Genomic DNA, 17718 nt, shown 5'->3' with positions numbered 1-17718 from the left:
ACGTGCTCGCGGGAACGCGAACGACAAGACGACCGACCGAGTCTCGTTAGAGGTACGAGGCCGTAGGGTGTTGACCCTTGCTCTTGTCTCTCGTCCCACTAATGTGGTGCACCGTGGAATATCGGTACCGCATACTAAGTGACCCATCCGATAGTAATTGGACCTCATTAAGGCAACAACGGGCCACGGCTGTCCTCTGTTTCCTAGCGGCGCACCGCGCCGGTTGTGCGTTCCTTCCCTTTCTCGAAGACCGAGCCAATAGATAACGCGTTTTAGGTAAATTAGACACTCTCTCTCTGCGGGACTAGGATCGAACAGAGCTGAGGGAAAATACGGCCACCGCGCGATACGGATTTATGTGTGGATCCCTATCGTTGCTTACCTTCGAAAGCGGCCTCGTCTCCACGATCGGCATTTTCTCCTCGTTTTCTCTATGTATGCGTCGAGTGCTTGTAGGTGAACCCCTTTAACGGAGATCCCTTGCGCTCCGTTTCGTCTTGGATACATTTACGATAAGCACTACGACGTTTACGTGTTTATTAACGCTTTCTTGATCGAGCGAAGCATGAAATTGGAGTGTCTAGCTGGTAAGATCGGTCTTACAACATTCTTTGATCTTTACGTCAGTTGATGAATCTATTGAATTCTTTCAAACCTCTCTGATCTAATTTCTAATTTTTCATATTCAAGATGGTATCGTCAATTTTGAGATACTCTTCTTAGATTTCGAACGATCCCACGATGATTCAGAGAAGTTTCTACTCTGATTTTTCCATAACGAGCGAGTTACCGTTAGCGAATCTGTTTTTTCTTGCTCCTGATCCAGCATCCATCAAACGGTTCGTACCCTGGAGTGAGGCAAACCCTGGCTCGATTGGCGCGCGAAAATTTCTCATACGAATTGAATGTTTAATTAATGATCACGGATCGCCGACGCGGGATCGCAATGAAAGACGATACGCCGGGCCGGGGAATTAATATTATCATCGTGCCGTGGTACGTTGGTCGCTGGCGTAACCGTGTATATACCATCGTACCTCGAGAGAGGCCGGAACGTTGCTCTCACGGCGTTTTCGATGTTATCGCGGGATATATAACGGCGCCATCGGACCCTGATATCGAGAGCCGCACGAAAGTCCAGAGGTGAGAATTAAAGGCATTCGACTTGGCGACCGCTCTTTCGCATACGATTCTAAGCGCCTCGAAGATTGTCCGATTCTTTTATTCTTCTTGGAGACTTCGTCGAAGGCAACCAGTCGAAACGAGATTATTTTTTTTTAAAAGACATCTTTGAATTCAACTGTTATTAAAAACTGCGGATTATTATTTGAAAATTTAATTGCTATGGATTTCACAATTCATAATTAAAAGGTTACATAAAATATAAATACTTTGTGCCAAATTTTGGTTACCTTTACGGGAATAAAAATGGGCGGTTCGTTGTGGTTTTGTAAGCAAAAACAATCGAGTGAAAGTAGAAGTTTCTAATTTATACTTTGTTTCGACTTTGAATCAAGGGTACATTCTCACGGAGTTAGGGCGTCGTTGCGTAGGGAAGGGAAAGAGAAAGAGACTCGGAGGTTCGGGAAATATTTGAAATAATTTACCAGTCCGCGCATTACGGGAGCGAGCTGAGAAACGAGGGACACTCATTAGCATACTAACGACTGCCTCGAATTCCCCGCGTTACACCGGAGAAGAGCACTACCTCTCCCTCTTGTCCCCCTTCTTCGTTCGGACTTCTTCCATTTTTGGTTGCACCGCGTCCTACGAATGTACGTGAAAGACAACGTATGATCCCGTTCTCAGGCTCGACAGTAGAGACCGATTGATAATCTAAGAAAATGAAAATTTTCCTCGTGTACAGAGAATGTTCCACATTTTAAACATAAATAGCGTCGAGGCAGTAATATTCGTAATTAAAATCTCCCCTTTCGAAGCAGAGTAAATTAAAATTCCAACATTTCTAATAATAATTCCATGCTCTATTTATGTGAAAAATGTTAAATAAGATGATACCATCGAGCTCTACCAAGAGAAACCAAAGAATTCCACGAAGAGGCGAGTCCAAGGTCTCCTAAAATCTCCACAAATAGAATCCGAGCAGACTCTAATCCATTGGTCGAGTTCTGCCGTCCAGTTTAGCGGCTCGTGGTATCGTGTGGCGTTCGAATACCACGTTCGTTTGAAAATAAAAATAAAGGTAAAAAGGAAGAACGTCTCTCGGTCAGCCGAAGGCCGATCGAGAGGATCCAGAGTGCAGCCTGCTGCGCGTTCGCGTATGAATATTAACGCGCGGGTGACCTGGCCCCGGCCCCGGCCCCACAGCCCCGGGTCCCTGCTGCACCAATTTGCAAGCCTCGACACGCTCGTTAGCGTGTGTGTCGTTAGCTGGAAGGGGAGGAGAATTCGGGGATATTCGCGACGCGTTGCGATGCAAATCCGACCCGGAGGACCATTGTTTCGCGACGATTATGCGCGACCGACATCGCGAAAAACTTTTCGTCGCCTTGCCTTGCACCGCCGAGAAGAGACGAGTGATTCACGCGAGGATCATTTGCGTTATTCATCGAGAGACAAGCTATTTCGAGGAGAAACGACGCTTCTTTTCGCCGCCTCGAGTCGACCCCTTTTCACTCGAACCGTGTCGAGAATGGCCTCAGCCTGGAATCCGAGGGACTTCCGGTGGAAGGATCAGAAAAGGCACTTAGCTGACACGAGTGGCGGATTTTCCGGCCGGACGAGCCCGCTTACAACAGGACAACGTCATTTAGCGCTGTTACACGCTTTTATAAAGGAAGATAAAAAACTGACTACTTTTACATTTCCACGAGAAAACTATTTCTTTTTTCTTACGGCTCAATTTTCAAGAAGAATTTTCAAAAAGGAAAGCTGATTTATGCTTTCGCGAGGAATTGGACGGAAGAGAAAAGGAATCAATTGGCGTGCGCGTTGTCGGCAATTCATTTGGCCGCGGCGTTTGTTTCGCAAACGCGTCGACGATACAATTGCAAAGACTCGACGCGGGTAACATCGAAAGTCCCGGCGTTCCAGCCTTTGCGTAACCGTGCTCCGAGTTGGCGCGGAATCGTTACGATTTGCGACGCGAGCGGAACGAAAGGAACGACCGATTCTCAACGGTCGCGGTGGCTCGGATAAAATACGGGACGTGACAGTTCTGTCTAAGGGACTCGTGTCGAGTCGATATATTCTGTCGCTGATGCAGGTACCGAACACTCCCAGCGAATCAATATAAAAGCAGCGAAACAGTGGGGCAAGAAAACTAACCGGTCGACTAATCTGTCGATCGTGACGGGAAACGCTAATCGCTCCTCGCGAAATCCACGGCTGCCAAGGAAATCGACCGACTAAACGGTTTCCCTGAACGGTTTCTGGTGCTGTGCCATATCGCTCTGGCAACTGTCTCGTTTCAACTCGCTGTCGCTTTTATTTCGTACCTCGTCGCTGTCCGAACGAAGAAGAAGCCTTCTACTAGTATTTGCGTGAACGCGTGCACGCGTTGCATAAAACCTTCTGGTAATCCACTTCGTCGTGACGTAACGATCTTGCTTCGATACGTTTCTATGTACTTCGGTGTTTTCTAACGCGGGCCAACAGACTCGGACTCGAGCTCTTGCATAAGAATATCTTCAACGAGAATCCAAATGCGATACGTGTCTGTCTATCGCTCTTTTTCTTCCTTTCGATGCTCTTTGATCGTCGAGTTTGTCGATATTAAATTAGATTTTTTATATTTGTACAGTAATATTCATGGAATTATGTCTGGAAATTGAAGCAAAATTGATAATTTTTTAATTATAATCAATATCTTATGGAGTAGATAAAAATAATCTGTATAAAATGTTAAGTATCGAACGCACGAAATTGATCACCGTCAATTATTGAACTTCTGAAAGCTCGTTCACCTTAGCAACAAACGTTCCGCTATCTCTACCCTGTCGACACCAAAACGCCGAGCGAAGATTCACGGCCGGAGGTATCGATGGCCTGTTAAATCGACCTCTCGAACTCGCCTTGAAATCGAACGCAGGTGACACGGGAACTCTCCTGTGACCTCGAGTTCCTTCGTGTACGCGCACGCTCACGCTGTCCGACGAGTGCCGTAAACTCGATTATACAGGCAATCTTCGCGGATATCTTTGCCGGCACAATTAGCTCTCTCATAAAGCGACTTAAGCTCGGGCAATAAGGTGGCGCGTGTTAACACACGCGAAGAATCCGAGTGCAGTCCTCTTCCGCCTGCATCGTCGCGTCGTTCTTTTACGCGGCTTCCTCTTCGCCGAGCTACGAGGCGATTCGGTTGGCAACTTCTGCTTAACTGCCGCTATTACGTCGCCTAATTGCCGGCCATTTAAATACCGCCGTTGCAAATAGATCCTTCTTGATAAACAAGCCCGCGATCCATCGTGATGGAACGAGTCGAAGCTACCTTTCCGAACGTCGTCCAACAATTTCGCTATCGAAGAATTTTTCTAATCTTCAATTGCATATTTTTTTTCTAATAATGTCACAGAATCTGAACATTCAGTTTGGTATGTCTATGCTGAGATAATCATAAAGGAAATAAAAATCTTCGTCGGTATTCATCTTCGAATGCCTGGGCGTAAAACGTGCGACGGGGAGGAAACCGCGAACCGCAACGCGTCGCTCGTATAAAGCGGCGATTTACGAGCGAGCAGGGTGGCTGACACGGCGCGGAAAAGCGCTACGAAAGTCACCTTCGCTCGTATGTGGGCCAAATCGCGGCAATGTCCGCTTTACGTGCCTTTTACGAGTCAATAAATCGTGATCTATCGATCGAACGCCACTCCGCGAACCCGTTGTCCGTCCTCAGCTTGTCAGTCCTGCGAAATCGTAATATCTCTGACATAATTTAACGTGCGCCTGGTAATTCAATTCTGTTTAGAGAACTAGGAAGGAATTGCTCGTTCCCAGCACAAGATGTCTTTCGTAGCCTGGAATTTCGTAATGAAACGATGCAGTTAGTTCGATTTTCTGTTCGAAATAATAAGGATGATGAACTTCGAGGATACAGGTCGAAATTTGTCTGACAAATTGATGTTGACGAAGTTGAGATTCTTGGAGGTGATCATTTGGAGTGGTAGTTGAATGCAAGTAACAGATCAAGTTTGTTGGACTTTATAAGGAAGTTAAGTGACAGCTGTGTTCTGGGTAAATTGGTTCTTGTGATACTATTACTGAAGTATATGGGCATTTTTGTCTTTCTTCAAATACAGTGTCTCTAGTACCCCTTGAGATTTTGTAATAAAATTATAGAATACTGAAAATATTAAAAATATTTTTGAGAAAATTTTTCCACTTTCCACATTTATTTTTGTAGATGGATTCCTGTGGCCATTATTAATTATGGGTATCCCTTTAAAGTATAGGTATTCAATTTCAAATTTCAGAAAACTACTACCGCCCAGAAATTTAAAAAAGGTTTAAACAACCGACGATATCAGAAGTCGAAACTCGAACAAAGGAATGGCCCAGTTCACGCCCGAGTATCACTGTTGCCACAGACGTCGCGCCCTTGAGAATCGGTATTTAGCATTCATGGGACGCTCGTGTCCGACCGACGCCGGCATCGCGACGATCTTTTAAGAACGATCGAGCTTGCGTAAACACCAGAGACGCCGATTGACGCAACCAACGAATTCTCGCGAAACGATTCGCTCTTGGAAGTCCCGTAGACCGGATCCAATTCGCAGGAAAGAAATTCCAGTTCCAGATAGTTTCTTTTTTTTCTTCTAAACGCCAGTGTCGAAAACGACGCGTCTCAAAGGTTCGACCGTCGAAAATCGTCGGTGAAACGGAAGCACCGTGTAATGAGTTGCGCGTGAAATCGTTTCAACTTCTTATCCGCTCGTTGAATACGCTCGCGCACGAGGGATTGCGTGCCGAGCGGTCGCATTTGCATGCGACATGACTAATGAGACGGGAGATTGAGGTTTCTGGTAGACTTCGCAATGATTTTCAAGACGTTCTACAATGATTTTGGCAATTGCGATTAAAGAATGAGGGTACCATCCTCGTTTACAAGAAAAAGATACTTAAAACGTGGAAAAATAATGAAAACGGAATATTGATAAACCAACCCTTAAACGGCGGACCATGGAGAGATTCTCGATTTTAATTTAATTCTCTATTGAATATTATTTTCATTTTTAAAATTTTACATTATTCCTTCAAAAATTGAAGCTCTTTTTAATATCCTTGTATGTATATCTTTTGAAATTCGGTTCCCAATCGACCCGCACTCCGTTCAAGGATTAAGGAATAAGAGAAACATTTCACTTGAATCGAAAATTTTTCAACAAAACCTAATACGATAGATTCAAAGTGTACATATGGAGTCAGGATTCAGTATATCCTGGCTTTCACCGGAAGTACGCAAAAGAGACACGCGCCTGGCTATTGTAGACTCGTAAATAAACGCGTCTCGGGGTTGCGTCGCGTCTACGTTGGCGGCGACCCGTTGTCTGCTAAATCTGTCTATCTGTCTGCAAGACAATCGTCGTTCCTGGTTCGCAAACGAGGTGGCTGTAACTTTGCGAGTCACGCGAGCTGGGCCACGGATGAAATATCGAACGCTTAGGCAGCCGTGGAAAGCGTTCGTCGAATGATTATCAAGCTGGAATCGGATTCACGCGAGCCGTCTCAACCGCTGCGGATCCACACGAGGATGATCTTTCGGATCGAGTAAGGTCGATCGTTCGTGTAACGAGGAAACTCTGTATTGTTTTCTCGGGATCGACTCCCCTTATCGCGCCACCTTATCGTTTACCGTTGAAAATTAGCCTCGTATTCTGGCTAACTGGCTTCTGAAAAGTGAAAGCAAAGAGGTAATAGATGTACGAGAAGCGTATCGAGATTTCGGAGCATGAGAAGTTGTTGGTTTTTCATAATAGGTTTGATAGAAAAATCAACTCTACTTTCTATTGTATGTAACAAAAATAATGATAGCTATGAATGTTAACGTTGAATGCCATGGGGGTGATCGGTGACCGGCACCGCAAATTACATATGCCTGAATGATTAAAAGGAAACGATAGAAAAATTTTAAATAATATTGCTATTATATAAATAATGTAAAATAGCAAGTAGAAGGCTTGAAATTAAAAAATTAACTATTCCTATTTTTAATAACCAGGGAGGGAACGAACACTGTTTAATGTAATGTACTATAAAATTTGTAATGAGACACATAACTCTGTTATTAGTACATTCACGAAAACTACCCATTTTCATTGTAGCAGTCAACGTGTTAAGGTTCAGATACTTCAAATGAAAAATTAAGTGATGGAATCAATAATATTTGCTACTATAGAGTGTCTTTCTTCACTATGGCAGCTAATACCTCGAGTGAATTTCGAAACAAGATTAAATAATAATCCAGTATATGAAAAAAACTCATTCACAAATGACTACCGTCATTTCTATTTCTAACAGCCGTCTCATTCCAATGTCCAATCCTCATCAATCGCGTATCAAAAGCTTGACAATTTCATCGTCCGTCGTTATTCATTATTCCCTGTACCGTCCAGTTGGATTGATGAAATTTGATCCAAACATTCTTTTGCTCTCCGACATAATGGAGAACGTAGGCAGGGAACGATCGCGGATTACGCCTCGATTAAGCAACAGTTCGGTAGCGTATCGATAAACAATCGGGTGGCAGTCGCCGAAGCCGTAACGATTTATCGTTTGCTTGCGAAACCCGGCTCTCTGTCGATCGTTCGACATTTTCCATGCACTTTCCTCCCCTCCCTCGGAATATGATCGAGCAATTAAATCCATCTCGCGAATCGCCTCCGAGATAATGGTATGCGCGGCCTTTGCGCCGCGACATCCGCGCGGCAACACATTTTCCAGCCGCACGCAACGGATAAATCACGAACGCTGCCCGATCGATCACGTTCCTCGATCCTCCCAGAGCTCTTTCTCTTCTATTTTGCCCGTTCCCCAGGCTCTACCCTTTTCGGCTAGATCAAACTTTTCCTTGTTGGTAAAATTTGAATATCACGATCATGAATCAGTTAGGATCGTTCGATTCGAGCGTAGATCGCGGGAGGAAAAGCGAGTGGCCTGAGAATGAAAATATAAGGGGAGATCTCTCGGAGCATGACTTTTCCATCGTCAGCCGATGTTTTCTCGCGATCCGAGAAATAATTCTTCTCTGTATCGAGGATCTCTGGCTGTACCTCGTCCAGCGTTTTTCTCACGCGCAGAGAGGTCGGTCTTTCTCCAAGAGGAATACGCCTGACGGTTCGAAAGCACGCTCGGTACACGCGTCTTTCGCTCAGCGCGATCAATCCGCTAGCATGTCGGGCTATCCGAGTTTGGATCCTCGCGAGTTCCACTTCCTTCGAGATCGAACGCGCGCGGCTAATGTAAGCAAATAGCTCGCGCTCAGACAAATTCCCCGCGACCATATCGGGCCCGAGGGAAAAATCAGCTGACGTACGATCCTGCTCGGGACCATAAAGCGCCCCCGGAGGATGCGAGCTTTCGAGACGCGACGGCTGAAACACCGGCTCGTCTCACCGCGGGAAGATCGATGACTTCCTGATGGAGAAGTTGCCCGAGATGTTCGCTCTCCGCGTCGGGAATACGTTTACCTCGCGTGTTCTTCGATATTTTAAGGGTGTCCAAGGAAAATGAAACGACGGATGAAAGGAATATTTATTACGATGATTATTTTGGCATCGTTGAAACGAATGTTAATATTCTTATCAGTCAGGAAGGTATTAGGGTAATAAATTTCAAACAACACTTAATTTTTCAAACGTTATTTAATTAAATTTCGTATTCGTGCAAATCACAATTTTAAGCGTAGAGATATGGGAAATTTATAAACATATAAATTCTTCAATATTTATAGAAACGATGGAGTATAAATCAAATACTTTCATTTCATAGAATTAATATTTCATCCTAAGTGGGAAATTTATAAATTATTTAACATGCTATAAAGAAATGGAACTATCGTAAGATAGAATGAAGGATGAATTTTTCCAGACATTAGACAGCCCGCGGTTTCGTTATCATCTAACGCATAAAACATCACCGTCTCGATGGTTTTGTCGGCTACCAAGACGTTGATTTACTTAGTGATTCACCTGCACAAAGCGGGACGAAACGTTACACGGATATATGCTGTTCAGACTTGATTTCCCTTAGTTGTAACGAATTGAAGAACGTAGTCGATACGCCGTAAATTAGATGCATGTTCCCCGTGTTAGCATAAGTATACGTAACCTTTTGCCATTTTATCGTTTCGGATTGAAGTAATAGACTGGTGATAATCAATTGCAGACCACCTAATACTACGTTACACACGCGAAGAATGATAAATTATGATGTTGGTTAAGGGGAGATCAGAGCGGTGAGAGTGTAGCAGCTGGTATTGTTCCCTAACGCACCATAAACTGGAAAATAGTGGCTGAACAATTTATGTTTATTTAGTGTATTTCCTTCGTTTTTTAAAGTACAAATACTGAATTATGAATTGGTTACGCTCATCATCGGTAATAATAAAAATTTCTTACACGATGTTAACATTTCCTATCTTTCTAATCTGAATTTACTGAATTTTCATCGATAATGCCGCGATCAATTTTCATGCTTTCCAAGAAAACACATGATTTCACGTGGAACATTGTTCTCTATTAAACTTGATTGCGTCGCACGTAGCGCCAGTGAAACGAACTCGCAAAATCGCGATTGAGAATCAGCATACAATGACGGTCGTTCATTGTTCCCGCGGTTAGGAACTGTCGCCGTGCGATCTGCAATTCAATTCGCAATACCGTAGGACATGGTAAGCATGCCGTGTCATAAAAGCGCGTTAAACTTAGCCAAGTTGAATGACGAGGCATTATGATCGTTCTGACACCTCGAGTCTCACAATCTGTCTACCTGTTTTCGGTCGATTTTAAAAAATCTCCTTCTTCGTTCATTAATTCAGGAAATAACTCGAATACTCGATAATTCAACATGGATAACGAGAAACGATAGCTCGAAATTTCCTCGAATGATCTATCGACATAATCAGTGATCCCGTGTGATCGCAGTGTTCGATCCACGAACGAGTCGACGCAACGCACCGGCTGGAAATCGAAACGAAAACGAGAGTGGCTCAGGTCTCTCATTCAGCATGCAGAACGCACATCAGCCAAGGTCTCGGGACATGACGTCAAGCGGTTCGTTGCTTTTCAGCGATCCCGTTTCGCTCGAGTTCCCCTGGATCTTCGCCAAAAATCCTTTATTTCTTTCGATCTCGTAATCGAGCCTCGGATACCATCCTTCCAAGAATCGTACAATTCCAAAAAGAAGCAAATTGATGAAACGACGTGAATTGTATATCGAGTGGCTCAAATAATCTTGAAGACAGAAATGCAAATAAATAATATTTTTTTAAATTTCTAGATCAGAAAAATAATAATTATATTCTCTTTATTTTTTTTAAATCTACAATGACCATCACTAATATTGACAGTCCAAGTCTTAATGGAGGGATCATTTGGAACCGGTGCACTCGCTGTTGCAGCACGTTGCATTGGTGCATGCACAATGAGAATCGTAACTCAGTAACGCGTTCATAGATTCTCGAACAGTGTTAAGTCGATCGTTGGAACGTCGATCGTGCCGCGTGGCCAGTCATGCGCGGAGCCGATCGAGACGCGGAATGAACGCGCGAGACGGGAACGCGCTATTCTCGTGAACGTCGGCGGCTATTTCTAGCCGGTGGATCTAGATAAGTCGTTACGCGGAACGGCTCGTTAGCGATTCACTCTCCATTACGGCGGGCTGAGCGCGCGCGGTCAGAGGCGGAAAAACGATTTTCACGACGTGACGAGAACGGCGTGACCGATCATTAAAAGCGCGCTACCAACAGCAGGTGGTACCAAGTAGTGCCAGGACACGGGATCCAGATCTCGCGCGGCGCCTAGTCATCCTCGATGGGAAAGTCACGGAGGAAGGAAACGCGGACGAGCACGCGGATTCGTCGGAACGAGGATGACGCGCGTTCCGCGAACCTTGCCAGCTTGAATCGCGAGCGTATCAGGGTCATACCGATGCCGTACGAATCATGCGCATCGAAACAGCAGTGGCGGGAAAAAATCGTGATGCGTTCGACGCGTCGGTGAACGATTCGTTGACTCGTTTCTTGGATAATGAGAAACAGGTGAGTTCTTTGAATTTTTCGGGGCTTTCAAATAGAAATGACGAAGCAGTCTGCGGTTTGAATTAGAATAAAATTTCAAATATTTCGTATGCGTGAAACTTTGTCGTTGCTGCATTACTAAAATCAGAGGAATGAACTGTGAAAATTATTTCAACCTCGATGCGATCTCCCCCTTTTAATCGCGTTAACTCGCGACGTCATCGGTTTTTCTAGCGCAAAAGCGTTGTTTGCAAGCTCGCTTAGCACCTCGAGCAAAGGTCGCGGAACGATTCGCGGATCGGATTAAAAAGCGATCGATCCGTTCGAAAATTACCTTCCCAGAAGGTGGTGCACGACTGTTATTTACGTTCTAACCGTTTCGATGCGCGTACGTAACGTGCGCTCGATTGCGCGCCGTTCGATTCCCGTCACGTGCGAGAAACTATCGGCGTGCTCGTGTTTTTTTCCTCTTCTTGGTCCGCTCGAGGAAATTGTTCCCGCGGCAAGCGCCGTGCCAATCGCATTCCCGACGCCGACTCGAGGAAACGTTGCCCGTGTTCGGCGCTCGAACCGATCGCGAAATTGATCGACCGGTGTAAATCGTTGACCGCCGTGTCGAGAGCTTTCGACGATACTCAACGTGCGAGCCGTTGGTTAGACCCTAAAATGGGAAAATTCGTTTCGGATGGAACCTTTATAGGTCGAGGAGTAATTAACACCGATATGGATGCAAATGAATAGTTTGATCGATGGGGAATGATGGGACGAAGGTGAGCTGAGCGGGTAATGAGGATGCTCCTTCTAAGGTGATGTTCCAGTCATGTAAATTGTCTTTGTAATGTTCACTTGTTTATTGGAATATACAGTAGCGAATTAAAATTATTATTAATACTAAATATTTTTACAATCACCTATAACAATTGAGATGATAAAAATAAAATTGCATATTTGTTTTTACATAGATCTGTGTGTGCATAGGATAAATTTAATGAATGACACGCTATAAATAATTTTCAGTTTCATAATTAATGTGAAATAAAATGAAATCACCAAAACAAAGTTCTTAGTAAATTCTGATGCATTCAAATTGACCGTGTGTATTAATGTAAAATGAATTGGTTCACATTTGTTTCTCACTTTACGAACGTCATTGCGATCCTTGAACAATTTGCATTGATAGAATATGCAAACTTCTTAGGTCAATCTTCAAACCTCCGACTCTTTCATATTGTTCATGCTATTTAACAACAGCGTTTCTCGTAACGTTAAATAACGAGGCATAAATTCTAGGATCACTCCGGTCTGTTTTCCAATAACCGCGCAAGCAATTATTCTATGTTCCCTAGGCTCATTCGTCATCGCTATATTCACAAATATTCAATCTCTACATAAACCTGAGACGATTGTGAAATTGATATTCATCGAAATTCATCATTCCGCGTACGAACTTCCAGCAGAAGTTTGACCATCGTTGCTATACCCACCAGCTATCAACCCACATTCGTATCAAGTTTAAAACACCTCTCATTAATCTCGTTCGCCTACGCGAGATCGTACTTCTGAAAACAATCGTCGAATCGTCATTTATTATAATAAAACTCGGCTGGAATTGTACCGAAAGCGAATGTTAAACGCTTTCTGACACCATTCCGATGTAACCTACGTATCGTCGAGGTGCTGTTGCATTTTTCATCAGCAATTTGTCAAACTTTCCCGCTAGGACGGTTGCCGTTCACGATCACGGACAACGGTTTCCCCGCTGGCGTTTCTATATGGCGTTACAAATCGGTCCGGGATTCCGGGCGTGCCGGCTGATTTGCGCTAATCTCGGCTTGTCCATGACGGATTTGTCGCGGTTTCCCGTAAATGGCGAACGTTTCAGCGGTAAGGAATGCTCCGCAACCGAGTCGATTCGTACTCGGACCGGTACGTGATTCGCGATCGTACGAGGACCGGCGAGCAAAAACCGGGAAACGCATCGAACACGCGCTCGCACGCATCTTGCGTAATCCTGCGAATCCTGTTGTCCCCCTTGTTTTCTGTCTACGGTCAAGATACGCGCAGCTGACCGCGCAATAAACTGTCAATGCTCCCGTTCTCCAACCCTTTCGATTCACCTTCGATCGTATCATTCGATAGGATTCTTTCGTTGGATTTAGATCTGAAAGACACATTTATGTAACGAAATTTCTTCGTGGAAATGCAAGTGAAACTGTGAAAGGATTGAAAGTATCGGGGAATGTTTTAAATGCGAGAGTTTTTGTCTGAAAGTGGATACGCGGTGTTGGTAATAAAGTTAACTTTCAGTACAGTTATACTGAGGTAGATCAGAAATTATTGAAAAACAATTGAATTTCATGAAATTTTATTAAAATACAAATTTTTGCTTCGAGATAAGCGAAGTTAGTACTTCTGATGGACAATGAGAGTTTCGTAGGAGGACGCGATCTATGCCGGTTCTCGTGTGCCGGATGGCACCGTAACCTCTTTCACACAGTCGCGGTGACAGCCAGGGATCATCTGGCGTACAGGAGCCATTTCCAACGCGTCCAACCGCGCGATCTAAGATCGTCGCCGCGAGATTTCTGCTCGGTTACCGCTGGTCTGCTCCCATCTCGCGATCATTACCAGCTTGTCAACTGTACGACGTTGTTCCTTGATATCAACGATTAATCAACGCCGCGGGGATCCGTTCTTAACATTTCGAATCTTCGATTCCGCGTTTCTCTAAGAGCGTGTACTGGAATTATAATGAATATGAATTTCATGTATTAATTTCTGCATTTGCATGATTCCATACGATAATTCTTTCGTACGTGATCGTCCACTCTGAAGGATTAATCGCTCAAAAGTACAGCTATGATTCACGGTAATAATGAAATCACGGTGTGCAGTTAAGTCGGATAATCTCGAAGCATTATCGAGGCTGAAATATGAGCGACGAATCGATAACGTGGACAGTTTCGTGATTCCTTGATCTCGTTTCGAATGTTTACCGTTATACGAGCTTTTGGGTTTTCGGACCGTTAGTGGGCCGCCCACGTGGATGTGTCAGGTGAAGCCCAGAATCCGAGCGTTTCCGGTTCACCATGAATTATGGCCGCTGACAATCACGAGTCACTGCGTTGGGACCATCCGGGGAACATGGAAATTTAAATGTCATCAGATTGAATTGTGGTGCATGTCAAATGGTCAATTCGAAAGGTAAAAGTCTGAGCTCGAAGTTTAGAAAAATGTATCTGATCGAAAGATACTTGAAGGATATCAGTGAACGAAGAATAGAGTTTGAGACGGGCAGAGGAGCAAATGGTAAATTAGTTCGCGATGCGTTTGACGTCAGCCGACAGGCGTTTAACAGTACAAGTTTCGCCAGCTTATTCACCCTCTCGAGAGGATCTGCCTCTATTATTCAACCTTCTAGGCGGATGCATGCTAATTCTCGTGACGCGCGTAACATTAAAGGCTGACGTTTAATCCGCTGGAAATCTGCGCGTGGCCTACGCAGACACGGTTGAATACACTCTCGACCCTTTATATGGCACGAACGACCCTTCCATTCCGGACGTATCTGGCGGAATCGTCGACGAAAAGAACGATGCTTTCCGTACCGTAGTTCGTTTCCACGAGCTTCTACGCCCTGTATGGAAGTTACCGGGATGACTTGCCTTTCGCGGAAACCGTGGCAAAAATTCGTCGCAATAACTCGCCTGCTTTCCCCGGGGCAAATTTATTATCAGTCAGCCAGGCCACTTTTGCCGAGGATTCCTCAGGCGGTACGCTGTTTTCTTGACCGTTTTAGTTGCCAACTGGATGCTGTGTAACACCATGTTCCATTGTATCGATCGCCAAGTGTGGAGCGAACGAACAAATGAATTTATGGGTGCAAGCGTAATTCGTTTTGGAATTAATTCATCGTTTAAAAATATAGCAATACGATATTCGTAACAAGTAAATATTTTACAATTTCCTGTGTTTGTATAAAAATGCGTTAACTATGATATATTCCCCTGTTTCTGAATCACTCGACTCACCTTGCTGTTCCATCTTCTGTTTGCAGTCATTCTTCGGGCGGACGTACAACAACCTGGGCAGCATATCGGAATGCAAGAACGGAGGGGTGTGCGTGATCAACAAGAAGAACCGCACCGCCTGCAAGGCGTGTCGACTGCGAAAGTGTCTGATGGTCGGGATGTCGAAGTCAGGATCTCGTTACGGGCGTCGTTCGAACTGGTTCAAGATCCACTGCCTCCTTCAAGAACAGACCAATGGAAATCAGAACGTAGCTCCAGGTGCAGGCTCGCCATTCGGGCCGGGCTTCCTCCCGGGTTTCCTGCCGCAGCCTCAAGGCCAACAAGGTAGCGGAGTGTACAAAGATGGAAAGGACCGTGCTTCACCTAGTCAGGAGGACCTAGCCCTTCAGTCGCATTTGTTACACGTAGCGATGCTGAAGCAAGAACGCGAGAGAGGGAACAAATCACCCCATCCGGACGACGTGGCTCTTCAAAATCAATTACGCCTGTTGGCCTGGCAGAAAGAGCGCGAGAGGGTCGCCGGTAACCCTCAGCAACCACCTGGAACACCTCCCAGAGACAGTACACCTCCGCCTTTCTACAAGCAGCAACCGCAGCACCCCGGTTCGCCGATGTTCGCCATGAACTTCGCCCAGAAGGAAGGCGTCTGTGTGCCGTCCAGTCCGTCGGATGTCTTCAGACCGTTCCTGCCGACTTATAAGAGGACGGCGGACACGCCGAGCGACAGCGGCGCGTCCTCGGTGGACGGTGGCGACGGCCAGGACACGGAGTCCAGGAGCAATTCGGCGTTGAGCTATTTCAAGACCAGCGCCGCGTCACCGACCTTGTCGGAACGCGAATTCCCACCCAGGAAGATCAACGCTACGGTCACGTTGACGACAGGCTATCATCCTCATCAGAGTCTAGGTCTAGTGTATCCACCGCCTGGTCTGGTGACACCAGCAGCGTCCCAGCATTCGCCCAGAGGTGGCGATCTTCTCCTGGTCAGTCCCAGTCCAGGCGGTCTGGCTGTGGAACAGGACGAACCCATCGACCTTAGCGTGAGGTCGAGCAGAAGCTCCCCACGACCTAGCCAATCGTCGGAAGAGGATAACCGATCGAACGATAACGTATGCGACCGCGAGAGCCCGGCGAAAGAGGAGGCCACGACGAAGAGCAAACCCCTGGACCTGACGTTGGGAGTGAAGAGGCCTGCAGAGTTGCCCATGTCGCTGTGAAGCTTCTGACCAACTGGCAGGCCCACGACGGGCTGGTCCCGAATTTCTTTCATGCCGCGCACCCATGGGTGCGAGTTGAATCCTCGTTGGAGGAGAGGTTGGACCAAGGGAGAATCGAGACGAGATGGAAACATGGTAGGATGCGTATCGGTTCTCTGATTGCGAGGTGGAAGTATGGAATGGAAAGAGAAGGTTTGAGGATACCGGAGGATCGAGGAGATCGTTGTGGTGCGAGGGGAAGAGGAATCGTTGCGGAACGACGATCGAGCCCGCCACAAAAATGTGTTCAAATCTGTACATAGGTGTCACCGAGCCGATCCGGGAGGCGAGAGATTAATTTATTGAGGCCTGATGGGCCGTTCGAATGCTTAGTTCCCTGTGCAGACACGTGAAGTTTCTCGTACGCGTATTATGCATAGAAATTATTGTGCCCCTGTATAAAGAAACCGGAGAATCGCGGATATACCGGCCAGTAGTGGAGTGCCTTAATATAATATATTTATATGAAATATTCTATATGTATATGTATGTATACCAGCAACGGACCGCTTAGGATCCTTATTATCATCTTTCTCGTGCGTACGATCTGTCGAGCGTCGCGTATTCTTTGCTTTTATTACAGGATCGAGCGCGTAGAAGCGCGAACTGGACGATTGTAAACGCGCCTTAAGCATCCGTGAACCCGTCGCATCGAGAGAGGCCAGTTAAGTAGACAAATGACGTCGCGTCGATGTTATAAAATCATGGTGCATCTTGTAAATAAGCAGAGGTAGAGGGAGAAACTCGTCTGCGAATCAGAGTAACGCTTCTGTACAACCGCCTGATGTACGCGCCTCTCGGCCAGCGTAACGGACGAACGTTTTATTCATGTTTTTCTTCTTCCGACTTTTTTTCATTTTGTACATAATAGCATATAAACGGTGAACACGAGCGGCCAGTACCTAAACGTAACGCGAAATTAAATATTTTTGTTTAATCTACACGTCTGTCTGTGTGTCACTTACTTCCCTTTATCATTTCTTCCAGGTATAACGAAAGTGGTGCGGATAAGATTGATGACCCTTTCAAAATTACCTCAATTTACAAATTTGCACTCCTGTCCCTGCAACGAGTAATAAATCATGTCACGAAGACAACAAATAAATAAATGGAATATTTATCTCTTCAGCCTTGAGAAGCAAACTCATCTCGAATCAATAATAATTAATATTCCTCCCACATCAGACTCATAATGAATTTTCCCAGAACAGCGTCTGTTCCATTTCACAAAACAGAA

At 45.3% G+C, this 17718-nt stretch overlaps 1 protein-coding gene across 4 annotated transcripts in view; it reads left to right on the top strand.

Moving 5' to 3' along the window:
- Window positions 1-17422, top strand: part of LOC114876849 (protein embryonic gonad-like) — an 86868-nt gene extending 69446 nt beyond the window's left edge. For 3 of the 4 annotated variants that reach the window (XM_046286065.1, XM_046286064.1, XM_029188724.2), the window contains one exon: window positions 15252-17422. In XM_046286065.1, the coding sequence (XP_046142021.1) occupies window positions 15252-16442 (1191 nt within the window). In that variant the 3' untranslated portion in view covers window positions 16443-17422. Of the gene's footprint in view, window positions 1-10874; window positions 11216-15251 lie in introns of those variants that run through there. The other variant, XM_029188725.2, reaches the window with a different exon arrangement.
- Window positions 17423-17718: the final 296 nt, after the last annotated feature.

The sequence above is a fragment of the Osmia bicornis genome, chromosome 6 (assembly GCF_907164935.1).
Source record: "Osmia bicornis bicornis chromosome 6, iOsmBic2.1, whole genome shotgun sequence".
Taxonomy (NCBI): Eukaryota; Metazoa; Arthropoda; class Insecta; order Hymenoptera; family Megachilidae; genus Osmia; species Osmia bicornis.
The sequence above is the reverse complement of the archived record's forward strand: the minus strand, read 5'-3'. Positions and strand labels throughout refer to the sequence as shown.